The sequence below is a fragment of the Cynara cardunculus genome, assembly GCF_001531365.2.
Source record: "Cynara cardunculus var. scolymus isolate 2C chromosome LG 2, CcrdV1, whole genome shotgun sequence".
NCBI lineage: Eukaryota > Viridiplantae > Streptophyta > Magnoliopsida > Asterales > Asteraceae > Cynara > Cynara cardunculus.
The window spans coordinates 10606263-10622089 of record NC_037529.1 but is presented as its reverse complement, the minus strand read 5'-3'; the positions used below and the strand labels follow the sequence as shown (position 1 = coordinate 10622089).

The 15827-nt window shown below is 34.3% G+C and overlaps 1 protein-coding gene across 1 annotated transcript; it reads right to left on the bottom strand.

Moving 5' to 3' along the window:
• Positions 1 to 11106: 11106 nt before the first annotated feature.
• Positions 11107 to 14638, bottom strand: LOC112507486 (serine carboxypeptidase II-2-like). The gene is made up of 10 exons (XM_025112097.1): positions 14339 to 14638; positions 14154 to 14261; positions 13969 to 14064; positions 13758 to 13850; positions 13547 to 13632; positions 13203 to 13463; positions 11933 to 12060; positions 11768 to 11863; positions 11570 to 11675; positions 11107 to 11432 (listed from the first exon to the last, which is right to left on the bottom strand). The coding sequence occupies exons 1-10, from the start codon at positions 14598 to 14600 to the stop codon at positions 11232 to 11234; spliced, it is 1437 nt and encodes a 478-aa protein (XP_024967865.1). The 5' UTR covers positions 14601 to 14638; the 3' UTR covers positions 11107 to 11231.
• Positions 14639 to 15827: the final 1189 nt, after the last annotated feature.

Sequence of the window (15827 nt, the reverse complement as noted above, 5' to 3'; positions counted from 1 at the left end):
TGTCATTTTTTTCAATTATAACCCTCATTAATATTAATTATTATTTATTACTATTAATTATAAACAAATATTAGTAAAACTTAAATATTACTAATATTAATTACTAATTAATATGAGAAATTAATTATTAATTAATCACATCAATTATTTTCATATTATTATTTTTTTAATTTTTATTATTAAATATTTAGTTACCAAAATACAAATACAACAATTTTAATGATGTTTATGTAACACAAAAATTAAAATTATACTTATTTTTAAAAAAAAAATCAATCTATTAAGATATGTGAATTGGACCATTTTATTTTTTATTCATATTATATATAATGTTATTTAAAATCATAAATAATAGATTTTTTTAAAATATTTGTTTTAACAAATTCAAATATATATAATACTTACAATAATCAATTTGAAATTTTTTTAATCACTATATTATTATTATTTTTTAATTTTTTACCATCTTATTTGTATTACTTAATATATTATACTATTAGAGATTTGTTTCAATTATATGTTGAAATATTGTAATTAATTAATTTTTCAAGATATCATTTTTGATCATTTTATATTCTCATCAACTGGTTTTACCAAATATAATTTGTTCATCAGTTAGTTTATAAGCTAACAGCTAGCTTATCAGTCATCAGCTAGCTTATCATCTACCAGTTAGTTTACCAAATTATAAAGACATAAACTTTTTATTTGAAAAGACTATGATGATGTTGACCATTCGTTGGTTCATTTATGGAACTCTATAAATGCTCAATAAACATACATTTTGCATTACCCCAATTTGGTTTAAAAGAATTTATTATTTTGGTTGCAGAATTCAGTTGATTGTAAATGGTTTAATTTAAGTTGTTAAAACTTGAAAGAGTCTTATCTCCAATTATTTCTTTGTTGTTAATTTAAAATAAAACAAATAAAAGGTAAAATCTTTAAAATAAATTATATTCAAGCGAGTAGTTTTTTTATTTTTGAATATTCGAACTATTAAAATATCTAATACGAATTTTATCTAATCTTGATTTTCTTGATTTTCTGAACGTTCATCGTTTGTTCATCTAATGTTTTGCCAAAAAGTTCTTTCGAATTCAAAAATCAAGAGGAAATGCTCTGAACGTTTTTTTAGTGTCAAGATGAATGAAGAGGAGCATTTGGTTCATTGGAATTAAAATGGTGAAATCCTTTGATTAAATTACATTCCAATTTAGTTCATTTAGAGGGTGAAATAGAATGTATCAGAAAAGATGGCATGGTATAAGGAATCCTTAGAAGCTGTTAACTTTTCCTGAAGCAGAAGTTCCGGATTTGATCTCTTGCTCAAATGGTGTCATGGAAGTTCTTGCTAAGAAAGACTTGATGAGGGTGAGCGCTTTGCTTCGGTTTATGCAAAGGTACCTGGTGTGGAGGAATCTATACCCTCAAAAGGCTATAATAACAAGTAAATCATGCAAGTATACATGGTTTACAAGTATCGTCCAAAGCAAGTAATAATGGTAAGTAATACCAAGTATCGTTCCACAGAGATTTAATATCCAAAGAGAGTCACAAAAGTTAACTTTAAAGTGAAATTTCAGAAAAGAGTTTTTGGAAGCAATAAAGCTTCAAAGAGAAAATATCTTTGCGAGAGTTGGTAACTAAATACTGAAATGCAACAATAATTAAAAGATAGTATGGGTGCAAGATCATGTTTGATTTCAACAACGAAGTGTAATGAATATTGCTCTATAAATAGCTCTTTACATCACTACTAGATTAAACGGCCTTCCAAAAAAGTGCAGATTAGACCATATGTTGGAAGTGCACTTGGTGATGCATCAATCCCAAACTAGTACAAATCTTGCCTTTCTTTCCATATACTTTTGCAACCCATAAGATTATGACGACTCTTTATAGCCTCACAATTAATAAAAATATTTACGTGGTCTTAATTTTAAGTCCAACTCATCTGAATAAAATAACATGTGTCAATTTGTCAAAGATTACCAGATGAAATATTAATACCACTTGTGAATAGCGAAATAAATTGCTATTAACAAGCAAACATCAACTAACACTTGGCGTGATCCCATACTAGGGTATTTAGCCTATCATGACTGGATATAAGTGCTTAAAAGTAAATGACATAAATGGAAATGACTTAATATAAATGATGTAAAAGTAAATTCTGCACGAAAAGTAAAGAGAAAGCTGGAAAGATTGTTGTAGCAACTGATAGTGACGAAAAACATTTAAAAGTACTTGCAAAATGATATTAAAAAATAACAAGGACCCAAAGCTTAGATGAAGCTTTGTTCCTGATTACAAAGTGATATCGTTCAAAGTGTTACAATTGTTAAAAAGATTACCCCCATATATATACTAGCAAGAGGGAATCAAAAGTACTAGTGGTTGGTTATTAACCAATGGGTAAAAGAAAAGATGTCTTAGTACACAAGATGTTTTAGTACAAAAGTTTATGGTATTTTTGCGGTAGCATCTTCCATCTAAATCGTCTGCTATCAATACTAGAAGAGGTCTTTCTTCAAAACTTGACTTTTCAAATTATCAACACGATTGAGCCAATTGTGCCAATATCCAGTATCCAGTGTTGCAACAACATATACATCTGCTACAACAATGTTTATGTCAACATTTTATTCACCAAATACGCAAAACAGTACCATTCTCGCATCCTAGCTCCAATGAATGTGAAACCATAAAATAAGACTAAAAGACTCAATATAGGATTGGGAAAGGTGTAAAATGAAGTGAAATAAAATGACAATTAGGTGTTAAAGTGTATGCTTTTACACACTTATCAGTAACTCGTGCCCGAATCCTATGACTGTTACCATCCTTTGATCAACATTATGCAAGTGATTGGATAAAAAAATACAAAACAACGGGACCATTAGTCCTATGCTAGGCCCACATGCATCCCGTGTCAGGCCCACACAAGTCATATTGCTATGTTTGTATTATCTTTTTTTTGGAAAAGTGTCTCAGGCTTTGCCTGAACTAATCCCGACAAATTATGACCGTAAGAAATCAATCATGATAAACTCAATGGCCACAATTGTTGTGTATGCTTGGAATCAAACTTGGACAGATGGGATATTCCACCATAGTCTCAGGACCTCAATCACTACACCATAACCCTTTGTTTTATCTTTGCATAAACTCCTTTGCTACTTCTCACACATGTTTCCTTTTAATTTTTGTTTTGCAATGGGGTATCATGGAAACATCTCTTATCCTTTGAGATAGAAGCAAAGTTTACATATATCCTACCCCTTGTACCTTACCTCTATGTAGAGTTGGAAACGAACCGATCCTAAAATATATGGTTTGGTCAAAGAACCAGTCAAAGTAATATGAGATAGCAAATAATTTAAGAAAGGGGGGGGAAATGAAAACTAAATCATGTGGGTTAACCGTTGGAGGAGGTATTTCAACATTTCTTTTATTCTGCAAAGCTTCCAAGTTAGGATGCTCATCTACCTAAGAAAAAGCTGATAGTATTATTACAGTCTAGCAAATTCTTTTATTTCGTCTTTATTGAAAGATGTATGAATATTCAGTAGATTACATTCTTGATATAGCATCAATTTATTTGTAATAATGTTAATGGACCGACAGACATAGATAATTTAAATGTATATAAGTATACGAGATGAGGGTATTATTGGAAAATATGTTAATTTGTATATCAATGACAATCACATTAAAGAGGAGGCGAACTCATATGCATGGCCTAAAATAGACTAATCATTTGATGGTAAATGGAATGTGACATTTTTGTATGTTATAATATAGATGAAGTTACAAAGACTAGGACGACATATATTTATTTGTTTTAAGGATTATATATTAAGAAGTATATTTAAATAAATAAATAATAATAATCCAAATCTTAAATTACACAATTATTACTTGCTATGTTATTGATGGGTTGTTTGACAATTGTTGAATGATTTGATACAGAATGATTAGGAGACTCTGTATGATATAGTGCATAATGAAATATGGTTGTTTGGTAACTGTTATGAATGGACAGTCTAAATGACAACAAATTACCGTTTTAACCTTTTGTATGATTTAGTTTTGAATGAAATATAGTTGTTTGGTGAATATATGAATATGACAATTATTTTGTAAATATAACTACATATCAATATTACAACATTTCATATTAATCCAAACAATGTTCAAATAACATTTAAGAGAATTCGTTTAAAACAAGTCAACAAGAACATTGAAATTTTGTAAATATCTTCAACCTTTGCAAGTGAAAACAATTACAAAAGAAAGGCATTGTTAAAAATGCCATTACAATTTACTCAAAAGTATTACCTTAAAAGGATTGTTAAATGGTAACCAATCTCCTTCTGTAACACCCGTATTTTTATAAATATATGGTATCTCAATGTGGGAACTATCGTTGAATTCGACGTCAAATTTGGGAAATTAACATCTAATTGTACTTAATTGACCTTGGGTCAGTTTGGGTTGGAATAGGATCTTATATGGTGAAATCAGGGCCTTTGGGAGGTCAGGGTGACTTCCCGGGCGGCCTAAGCCGCAGAAAGAGTTGCCCAAGCCACTAGAATGTGGCATGGGTTTGACGGTGCAAAGAAAATAGAATCAAGCGGCATGTGGGGTGGCCTATGACGCATGAAGAAGGCTCCCCATGCCGTAAGAGGACCGAGAAGGACGAGCGACCTCAAGGACGGGCGGCTAATGTCGCATACAAGGCACCCCACACTTTATACGGGATGTAGTTAGCAAGCGACTTTAGGCCAGGCGACCTAAGTTGCCCCGTAAGTGGCCCGAGCGCCATGAGTTTTAAAAACTCGACCGATTCAGCTCCTTTCCACAGTTCTCCCCATTCTTCTTATTTCTCCCCCATTTCTCTCCGTATGTCCAATTTTGGGGTACCCTTGAAGTATTTTTGGAGGAAATATAACCTAAGGGTTTAAGAGTTCTTGTTGGAATCTTCATGTTCTTGAAAAGGTAATTGGGGGGGGGGGGAATAATTAGGGTTTTGATAATGTATTTGATTTTGGAGTACTCTTGGTGTATTTTAAGGTTGTTTGTGACCTAGATAAAGGTTTTAGTAATGGATCATTTTGGATCTAAGTCTTTCACCAAAGGAAGCTCAAGTTTGGGTAAAACCTAGATTTAACCTAAATCTAGTAAGGTGAATTCAAGTTGCTATGTGGAAACTTTATACATGCCAAAAATGTGTATTTTGAAGTCTTAAATATGTTTACTTGATATTTATCAAATGTGTTGTTATAACATAGCTATAACATGTGATGGTACTCCACTGAGTCGTATACGAAGCTAGGTCTTGCAGTGGTGCTCATTGGAGCCATATATGGGACTAATGACTTTGTGGTGACACTCATCTAGAGGTCGAGTAGACACTAGGGTCATTTGGGGGATCTTGCGGTGATGCTCAATGGAGCCATATACGGGGATCCATGGGACTAGGTGAAACTTGAGATCATTGATAAGTGGCTCAACTTTGTGTGTCTGTCATATTCGATGGAATCAGGTCTCCTCCATAACCTAAAGGTGTTTTTGGGTACTTTGTTACCTATGCTTTCCGTGTTTTATAAATATGACTTTATCTACTCAATTAGTGTTTTTGAAGTTAAGCCTTACGCATGTTTTGGATGAGTTGGGCATTTGAGATTTACCTAATATGGTTATTTGAGTTGGAAGCGATGCGATTTGTGAAGATGTTATAACCAGGGGTTGATTTTAATGTGTTTGAAAAGTTAGGGTTGTTTTTGGTTAAGTAATAAAAGATGAGGGATATGTTTTGAAAAATAGGTTTAAAATAGCTAATTGCTTAACCGCATCATCTTTTAAAATATATATGTATATGTTTCTTTATAATTAAAAAGCTTTTGTTGCTTTTAGGATAAGAAAGGAAAGTGAGAAAATTGGTAGAATTTTGTTCCTGGTTCGAAACAAACAGAAGAGAAAGAAGAAGAAATTAATTACATGATTTTATCTGATTAATTGTTGTTGTTTAAGTCTTCATTTTTTTGCGATACAAGGTGAGTTTTTACTTCAAAAAACATCATTTGATTTGCTTTAATAAGGAAACGTATGGTTTTATCCTTGGGGTATTTTGAATGATTATATGCTATTTTTAGCATAAGTTTTGGGATTTGATATGTTATTATCAACTAACTGGAATAAGAGTAACATAATCAGGAGAGGTGTATATTTTGTAATAAGAGTGATATAATCAGGAGCTGAGTAAATTTGTAATAAGGGTGGTACCATCAGAAACTGGGTATATTGGGATAAATGTGGCATAATCAATTTTCTGACAATAATGATCTTTTGATCATGGGATATTATTATCACATCTTTATGATGCGATGGACTTGATTTTTATCGCATGTGTTTAATACGATGAGTTTGAGATGGAATGAAATGAGTTGTTTTTATCGCATCCTTGTGATGCGAGGAATAATATTCATCACATCTTTGTGGCGCAAAAAGTGGTGTTTATCGCAACAATGAGATGCGACAAAAGTGTTTATCGCATCAAGTGTGGTGCGACAAGTGCGTTTATCGCATCCTTGAGGTGTGACAAGTTTGAGTTATCGCATCTGAATGATGCGAGGAAATATTTTATCACATAAATGAGATGTGACAAGTTGGTGTATTATATGTTTGATGCAACAAGTTTGATATATCATGTGTTTGATGCGATGAAATGGGGTTGTCTCATCTATATGATGAGGCAAAAGAGGTTTGATACGATAAATGTTATTTACATGATGTCTTTTCAAATATTAGTTTTCCAAAAACAAATAAGTATTTTGTTGATTTTCACCCTGTAATAGCAATCAATTACTTACTAGACTTTATGGTCTAACCCTCGTTTTGTTTTCAAAAATATATATTACAGGTCAGACACATATGAAAGGGAAAGGGAAAGAAAAAATGTGAAGAGATTTGTTATTGCTTTACATCTGTGAATTTTTGGGAAGCTGAATATGTACATGACTTGTAAATTTGTACTTATGTGAGCAAAACGTTTGTAGCTACTTTTGTATGTAGCAATATGTGTACATTTGGGACCAATGTGTATATTTGTATTTCATGTTATATGAAATATGTAAATTTTATGCAAATGGGAGTTTGGGTGTTACAAAAGATGTCCTTTTGATAAATTATAACCCCATCCCTCTCTTTCCTTTTTTCGCCCCCATGTCGCCACACAGAGGGCATGTTTTTCGAGGAGGACCAAAAGGATATTCCATTTCCCCCATTACTATACATATCATAATACGACATAGTTGTAATTTTAAAGGATGGGTCGTAGGTTAAAAGAAAATATTAATTTCAACCATTCTATATAACTGATGAAAACTGTTTGAACTCACTAGACGCTAAGCATAACTTTTTTCTTTATAGGCATGTGCATCAGGTCCTTCGGGAAACGATACTAGCGACAGTGTGATGAAATGAGTTCTAGTTAGAGGGACGAGAAGTAATTAGCAAACTCGAGATGTCTTCCGTACTTTGGAGATGGTGACAACTATTGGGTTTGTAATAGTACTCGTCCTTCGTTATAGACTTGTATGAGGTTTGAAATATTATTTATTGATATTAAACCCTAGATAGCCATTATAGGTAATCAATTGTGAATTCTTATAAAACTTGATATTTTATTGAAAATTTTAAATTAATCGTTATTTCCAGATTTAAGAGTGTTACACATTCCTTTCATAATTGTTGTTAAACTACGAACATGAGATCTCTCTCGATCTTTGAAACCACATCTTCAATTTGTCTTTGAGTTCAACTTCCCCAATGGATTTTACAGCTAGTATTATTTGTTCAAGAATTTCAACAAACATGATTTACCTCTTAGCAATTCAGAGTCTGCCTCTTAAAGGAGCTATTAAGAGGCAAACAAACAGTCCCTAAGTCATAATGTTACGCAGAGAGAGAGAGAGAGAGGGGGGGGGGAGTATTTGGATAATGTGAGAAATTTTGAATTTGATCAAAATACCTTTTAAGCTTATAGATGATTTTTTTTTGGGAAATTGTGTCCAACTTCATTTTTTAGCTATTTTTTCAGTTAAACTTCTATTTCAGTTAAGAGTTTACGTTGATTTACGCATCTTTGTAAAGCCTTTCAATTTTTTTAAAAATTTATGTAAAATAAGCAAATTTGTGTAAGGATTCTCATTTGTGTAAATATTTTTTTCTTTTTAAAATAAATCTGAAAATAAGCTTTACACAACATAAGATATTTGCGTAAATTTTAGCTAAAATGGGAATTCGATGATTAAGATGGCTAAAAAGTGAATTTGGTTGAGGATATTGACTGTTTTAGTCAATTTCCCTTTCTTTATCCAATCGCCACAAAATTTGCGGTGGCAATTTCATAAATAAGTGGAAATCAATGGTGTGACGCAAGGGACATCACTCTTTTTTATCTATCTTAATTCACATTCACCTGTTTTAATATACCTTCAGTCATATAAGATCGTCATGGATATATGTACATCAAATATAGAGTTGTATCATATTATATTGTTGATACTTTATCACTTTATTTGTAATAATGTAAATGGACCAACAAAATTTTGACATACATTTTTTAAATGAGCATATCAACGATGATGATATAGGGATAAAAATCACCTATCTCAAATTTTTATATTCCATTCATGTCCACTAACCATATAAATACACGTAATCAAGGAGAGAAAATAAACATTAATTAATTAAATAAATTTAAAATATATAAAAATATTTATCTTAATTTACTTGGTGGGGCAAGTGATTTCTATCCATCACGCGGATCGATGAGGATAGTTTCGTCATACATAGTCTAGCCGTTTTAATAAGAGACGAGAATGTGACAAATTAAAGGACACAAGTGGGCATCATGGTATGTGGAGCACGCAAAATAAGAATAGGTTAATCTGGATATCCAACCTGCTATGTGAACCGATTAATCTTAGGACGACCACCTGTTTTGCAGATAGTCCGGAGTCATCGTATTTGAACCTACGTGACCACAAGGAGATTTTTATTTCTCATTGGATTTGAACCTGGGACCTCCTGGTACTTTTGACATTTGGGGTCAAGCTCAAACCAATCAGGCACCACCCTTGTGGTTTAGGTAAGGGTGGTGTAGGTTTCTTAATTTGCGAGCTACCATTTCTATTTATATTCGATTTGGTTTTGAACATTGGTTCTGGTGTCATATGGAAAAATTATCTGAATTGATAGAGATGTCTAAACTCTGCCCGAGCCGTTTCATTTATTTCAAATAATCTTCGGATTTTTGGACATGTTAGATTTATTTTTAAGTTGAATGTGATTTTGTTGAAAATTAGAATAAGCATGGTTTCCACAAGCGAATGGAGGGTACAAGGGAGGAACTACATGGCACAGATGAATAATGGTAAAAATTTATATAGTTTTAAGGGGTTGTTTGTTTAACTTTTAATAGTTTCATTAAGAGGCAGCCTCTGAATCATTAAGAGGTGAATCTTGTTTGGCGAAAAATAAAGTTGTCTCTTAATGGTTCTAAAACCTCCTGAATGATTTTGTATTAAGGGTCTCCCTTAACCATTCAGCACCCTAATTTCATTGTAAACAATTATCAGACGATTATATTTCATTTTGTACTATATCATGAGATACTCTTAATCATTCTGACCACTTAATCATTTTATACCAAATCATTTAGCAACTGACAAACAATCCCTAGCTTTTCTGATCATCTATTGTTTTGCCTATAAAAACACTCTTTCGAATTCAAAAGAACGTGCTCCGAACATATATTCGTGTTAGTATGAGTGCGAAGGGTATATGGTTTGCTTGAACGGAATGGAATCCTTTTGAGGTACATTTAAAAGGTGGAAAGGCTTGTATGGGGAAAGATGGCAAGGTATATTAGAAGCCATTAAATTTTTCTGATTGGTCACCTACTCAAATGGTGCCATGGAAGTTCCCGCTAAGAAAGAATTGATGAGGGTGAGTGCTTGCTTCGGTTTACGAAAACTGGTCAATTTAATCCGAAATAGCAAATAATTCTACGGGATGAAAGTTTTTAATTTTGGCCATGGAAAACTAAATTAGGGGGGTCGACTGTTGGAGGGTATTTCGAACTAAAGTTGAAACAAAGACGGGTGCAATCATTAGAGGGGGGTCTGGTCCGGGAGCAGCCCATCTAGGAAATCCAGGTTCGTTCTAATCTTTTCGTAGGCCAGAAAAGCAGGTTACATCTGTTACAAAAAATATAGAAAGACGGGTTACAGATTAGGATTCTGCTGTGAAGGTTGAAGCATGGCCGGAAGGCCCGGACACATGTAAAATTGGACTCCAAAATTTTGGAGCCGAATCCCTTATTTAACATACTAAGGATCGACACTGAGGAAATCCTTTGGACCGAATATGAACGTCGGAGTCGGAGTCGGTTCCGTCTGGGCTTTATGCCGTGTTCAGAATCCCTTATTTAACGGCTGATTGTTGTAAGGAAATACTCAGATGCCATCTTCTCATAGTGATGCCGTTGGCGGTACAAGGAGGAGTAAAGATCGACCTTGCCCATTTCTTCATAACCAATATCCGTTATTTGGGCACACTGCTGTGAGGGCTCAAGAATGGGTTCCTTCCTTGTTACATGCTCCCTTCAATTTCTTGGGAGTTTGATAAGAAATCATACCGGATGCCCACATAAATTCGTCACTTCCAATATAATCATCCATCAGACCATTCCCCACCTCTGTTCCACATTTTTATTATGTAGGAAACATGTAACAAAAGCTTGGTCAGACCAAAATCCATACCATCTAACCCTCAAGATTAATTGGGCTTTCCGCGTTGGCTTTGTTATGTCTCACAATGGCTTCGCTTAATTGAGGAACATAATTATCTGAGAGAAGTTCAAGCTTTTAGATCCATGGTTGTTCAGATCGACGATGGTCGGTGGTAGTAGTCACCGGTGGTTCAGATGGAGGTGATCAACGATGGTTCAGATCGACGGTGCATAAAATATTAAACAAACAACTTGATTTATATTAGACATATTAAACTCTTTTTTATATATAAATAATTGTACTTATTACATGAACCTAAATTTTTCCACAATCTACAAACGCGCAATAGCCAATTGTATCAAATTACGATCGTGGCAAAATTTCAAAAACGACGGCCTTGACTGCTTAGATTAGATGGCTCACATCTCATATGATAAAGGTTTGAAGTTTTTCTGAAGCAGAAGTTTTGGACTTGATCACCTGCTCAGATGGTGCCATGGAAGTTCCTGCTAAGAAAGACTTGATGAGGGTGAGCGCTTGCTTCGGTTTATGCAAAGGTACCTCGTGCCCGGCTCCTCTAACGGTTACATAGGTCAACCCTTCATACGTTTGTGTCCGTCCTGCCACCTATTTCAATCGTATTTCAAATTACCATGCAAATGATTGAATAGAAAAATACAAAACAACGGGACCATGAGGCCCACATACGTTCCAATGTCAGTTTTAGACGAATGCGTATATTTGTTGAGGATGGATGAAATTACCTGGCCGTCCTCGTACCAGGCATGCCAAGGGTTGATCGTTGTAAGGTTTAGAGCGTCTATGCTGTAATGTGTAGAAGTAACGGGAATCACCCCATCCGTATCACCACTTGAACAAAACCAAATTTTCAAAACATAAGATAAGAAACCAAGAACAAGATCATCGGTGGTATTGTCTTTAGAGAACTATGAGTGAAGTACCTGTATACCCAGATACGAAGTCCTGAACTTATAAGTTCATGATAGAGATCGAGCATGGACGTAGGAGAATCTTTCCAATACATCTCTACAGCATCGCTGCACGACAAGATCAATAGCATCAAATGAAACAATGTTGGTTAATGGTGGCTTGTATTGAAGTAGTACCTGCAGATTTCCCATCTTCTTGATGTGTTGTTACTCTGATAAACATGAAGTGCATTTTGGACCTCCGGCGAATTGAAGTAAACCAAGGAGTGTTGCTGCGTGCACGGATCATAACTCTGCTGGACCTTCTGTTATATGACAACATATTCCATTCATCATTTGAATAACGAGTACTCTAAGCTCTACTCTACAAAGCCATTAATACTCTACAGAAGTGTTGTGTGACAAGAAGGTTCCATAAAAAGCTGAAGGGAAAATTCTACAGTGAGTTATGTTGCATGAGTTGAAGTGTTGGGTGACAAGGAAGGCCCATGAGAGGAAATCGGAACTCGGAATCTGTAAAAGTACGTTTAGATGGACATGTGGTTGTACCACGTTGGACTAGATACAAAATGAGGTCTTCTTGGCAGAGTTGGGAGTTGAGCTTGTTATGGATAATTGCAGGAGATACAATGTGGTGGTTTGGTAACGTTCGCAGGAGATAGATGGAGGCTCCAGTAAGGAGGTAGAAAGAATGATGGTCAGGGGGCAATGAGGAGGGGTAGGTTGAGAAGTACGTGCGACGAGCAATTGAGGAGGGACATGAGAATCTTAGACATTTCCGAGGATATGAGCTATGATAAGAGTTATTGGAGAGAGTGACGGACCTCGAAGTTTTGCTGAGAGGGTGCACCTTTAAGGTGGATCAAAGTCTCACAAAGTCGTTCGACGTGTTTTTAGCGTAATTCTACCATTTCGAGGGATTCTTTAAGTTTTTTGGTTTATTTCAAGGGACTTTTCGGTTTTTTGGTTGGGAGTTCTTTTGGTTGATGTTCCTTGTATTTCTAATATCCCAGAACACCCTTTGAAGTTTAGTGGGTGCACCTTTCGTACCTCATAAAAATTCTAAAATAAGTTGAGCAGATGCTCAAGGCTTAATAGGTCTGCCTCTGCACAACTAAAGTAATTGACTAGGGTTGTGGACGCTTAGCTAAGGTAAACCAGAGGAAAGGAGTAGGATACAGCTGATAGTACTTATTAGGATCCACAAAGTCAAGTTGCTTATCTACCCATCGTGAAAAAGCTGATAGTACTTACTAGAGTCCAAACAGTTCTTTTGTTGTGGATGTGGACTTTTCATGAGAGTGGGAATAATGCTTTTGGACCCTAATGTGTGTCTGAATAGCTGTATATAACAGTCTTTTATTTGTAAACCAAACAGTTGAAAGAAAGCATATACACTGGAGTGTGCAGGGGTATGCTGATTATTAGTATTCAGGGAAATACTCACATGCCATCGTCTCATAAGCCTCTTAGTGATGCCATTGGTGGTACAAGTAGGAGTAAAGATGCTATAAAAATCGATGTTGCCCATTTCTTGATAAGCAATATCCGTTATTTCGACACACTGCTGCGCCGGGTTAAAAAAGGATTCGTTGCTGCATACTTTGTTCAATTTCTTGTAAGTTTGGTCCGAGATCAAACCAGATGCCCACATATATTCGTAACGCCCAATATGATCACTGTAATCATCGATTAGAGCATTCCCCACCTGCGTTACATATGATCCTATCTTTATCTTAGAAAATGCAGATACAAATAAGTAGTAAACATGTAACAGAAAAACTTCCGTACCATGTAACCCTTGAGATTAATTGGGCTTTCAACATTGGCTTTGTTGTGTCTCACAATGGCTTGGCTTAATTGAGGTACATAATGTCCTGAGAGAAGTTGATATCACATCCCTTTGAGTCTTGATCAAAAGGAACTGATATGCGGGTCTACTTTCATGGATTCATAGCATAGCAAAAAGGGAATTCTCATATCTAAATTAACATTCGTTTACCTGCATAGCTCTCGCCGGTTATATAGAAATCCCTTCCTTTATATTCGGGGAACCGCTCGATCCAATTTAATAGGAATTCAAGCGAATCCGCAGCTGCAACACCATAGCACAAATCAACAAGACAGAAAGTGCATGAACATCATATATATATATATATATATATATATATATATATATATATAAGATGTTAGAAGTTTGAAGTTATATGTACCAGTTCTTTTATCGCCATTGTTATAAATATCCGAAGTTGTATTTGAATAAGAATAGCCAACTCCAACAGGGGAATCAAGAAACAATAAATTTGCCACTGCAAAGCAGTTAACAATTAGTATTAAACAAGTTTTTCAATGATGAAACTGATACTAATTTTGGGAAAAACATCACACAAACTCCCACCATTGTTCCAAGAGTATGGGTTCAAGTAAAGGGACTTTCCATCTTTCTGGACATGGAATGGACCAAGTTCTTCAGCCATCCCATATGCAATTGATGAACATCCAGGCCCTAAATGAACAACCCAGAATCTAGATTTAGAGCTGAATATAAATAAGAAGCAGCAAAAAGCGTATTAAGTAATAAACCTCCATTGAGCCAAAGAACAAGAGGTTTTGAAGCAGGATCCTCAACAGCCTCAGTCAACCAGTAAAACAGAGCTCTCCCAGACTCTTGATTCACTGTTACATAGCCAGCATAATGTTCGAACTCGACATTGAAATTTTGACCAGGCAGGTCCTTTACCTGGTCCAACTTCTGCTGAGCTATCGGGTCTGAATCAGACAAAGTTAGGCTACATTGAACTGAAATTAAGACGAAAATAACAAAATCCCAACTCCAAGCTGACATTTTTGGTTAGGGTTAATCTGGAATCGGGAGCAAAATGAGGATTAAATGAGAGCTCCAAGGAGGAAGTTGAATATGTTATACTTGAAGATGGAGGTTGGTAGTGATACATGCCTTTCTCCGATTTGTTTATTGGCCGGGTGGGATTACTTATCAAAATAAATTATTGATTTATTTAATTGAGGCATCGGTAATAAACATTTTTGATTGTTTTGATAAACAATTTATAGCGGTGTCAAACAGGTAATAAAAAATTTTAAAAAAAGTTAAACGCTTCTGATTTATAATAAGTTGATAAATGCTTCTATAAAAAAGTATAAGTTGTTTCAAATAAGCAATCCCAAACACCACCTTAGGAGTTGGGAATCAGATCCACTTTCAGTTAAATTAATTTCTCTTCATTTATTACAAATTAGCATTCAAACCCTTGTTGACATTTTTAGCCATCTTGACCGGTATTACCCAATCGTCTACGATACATGAATATTCAGTACCGAGTTGTATCATTTTACATTCTTGATATGCTAATGGTAATGAACCAACAATTTTTTTTAACATAAATAATTTAAATATATATAAGTGATCTGGATATTCAACCCGCTATACAAGCTAACTAATCTCATTTGCCGTAGTTTGGAGTCACTGCATTTGAATCTTTGTGGTTATAAATGGATTTTTATTCATCTTTAGATTTAAACCTAAGACCTCCAGACACTTTTGACCATTGAAGTCGATGTCGAACCAATCAATCATCAATCTTATGGTTTATATTTATGATTTTTTAAGGTTTATGTATTAAAGAGAGAGATTGGAAAAAAAAAACATGGAGAGTAATTCAGACCTCAGATCATCAGTATATGGCTTATTAGGTGAGAGAATCACAATGTTGCAATCTTAATTAATTGCATGCCACCCACGAGGATAAGTAAATTAATCGTTTCATTCCGCTCTCTTTTTTCTCTCGTTCACGTATTACATAATCTATGAGGATACTCGTACAATGCAGCGATATATATCTTGATTTTAATATTTTACTTTATTTTTTTAGTCTCTGTCGATATTATAATACGAATTTATGTTGTTTTGAACAAGCAATAATGTTTTTCTTTAATAAAATATAAATATAAAGATAATATAAAAATTAAAAAATATAAAAGTTCTCATTTTTTATGTAATTTATTTAATTCAATTTTTTTAATTATAATTTAATTTAGGTTTAATGACGAAGTA

Coding starts and splice junctions, on each gene's coding strand:
- LOC112507486 (XM_025112097.1), bottom strand. CDS start 14,600: ATGTCAGCTTGGAGTTGGGATTTTGTTATTTTCGTCTTAATTTCAGTT. Junction 14,262..14,338: donor TGTTCTTTGGCTCAATGGAG/GTTTATTACTTA, acceptor TTGTTCATTTAG/GGCCTGGATGTTCATCAATT. Junction 14,065..14,153: donor CCCATACTCTTGGAACAATG/GTGGGAGTTTGT, acceptor ACTGCTTTGCAG/TGGCAAATTTATTGTTTCTT.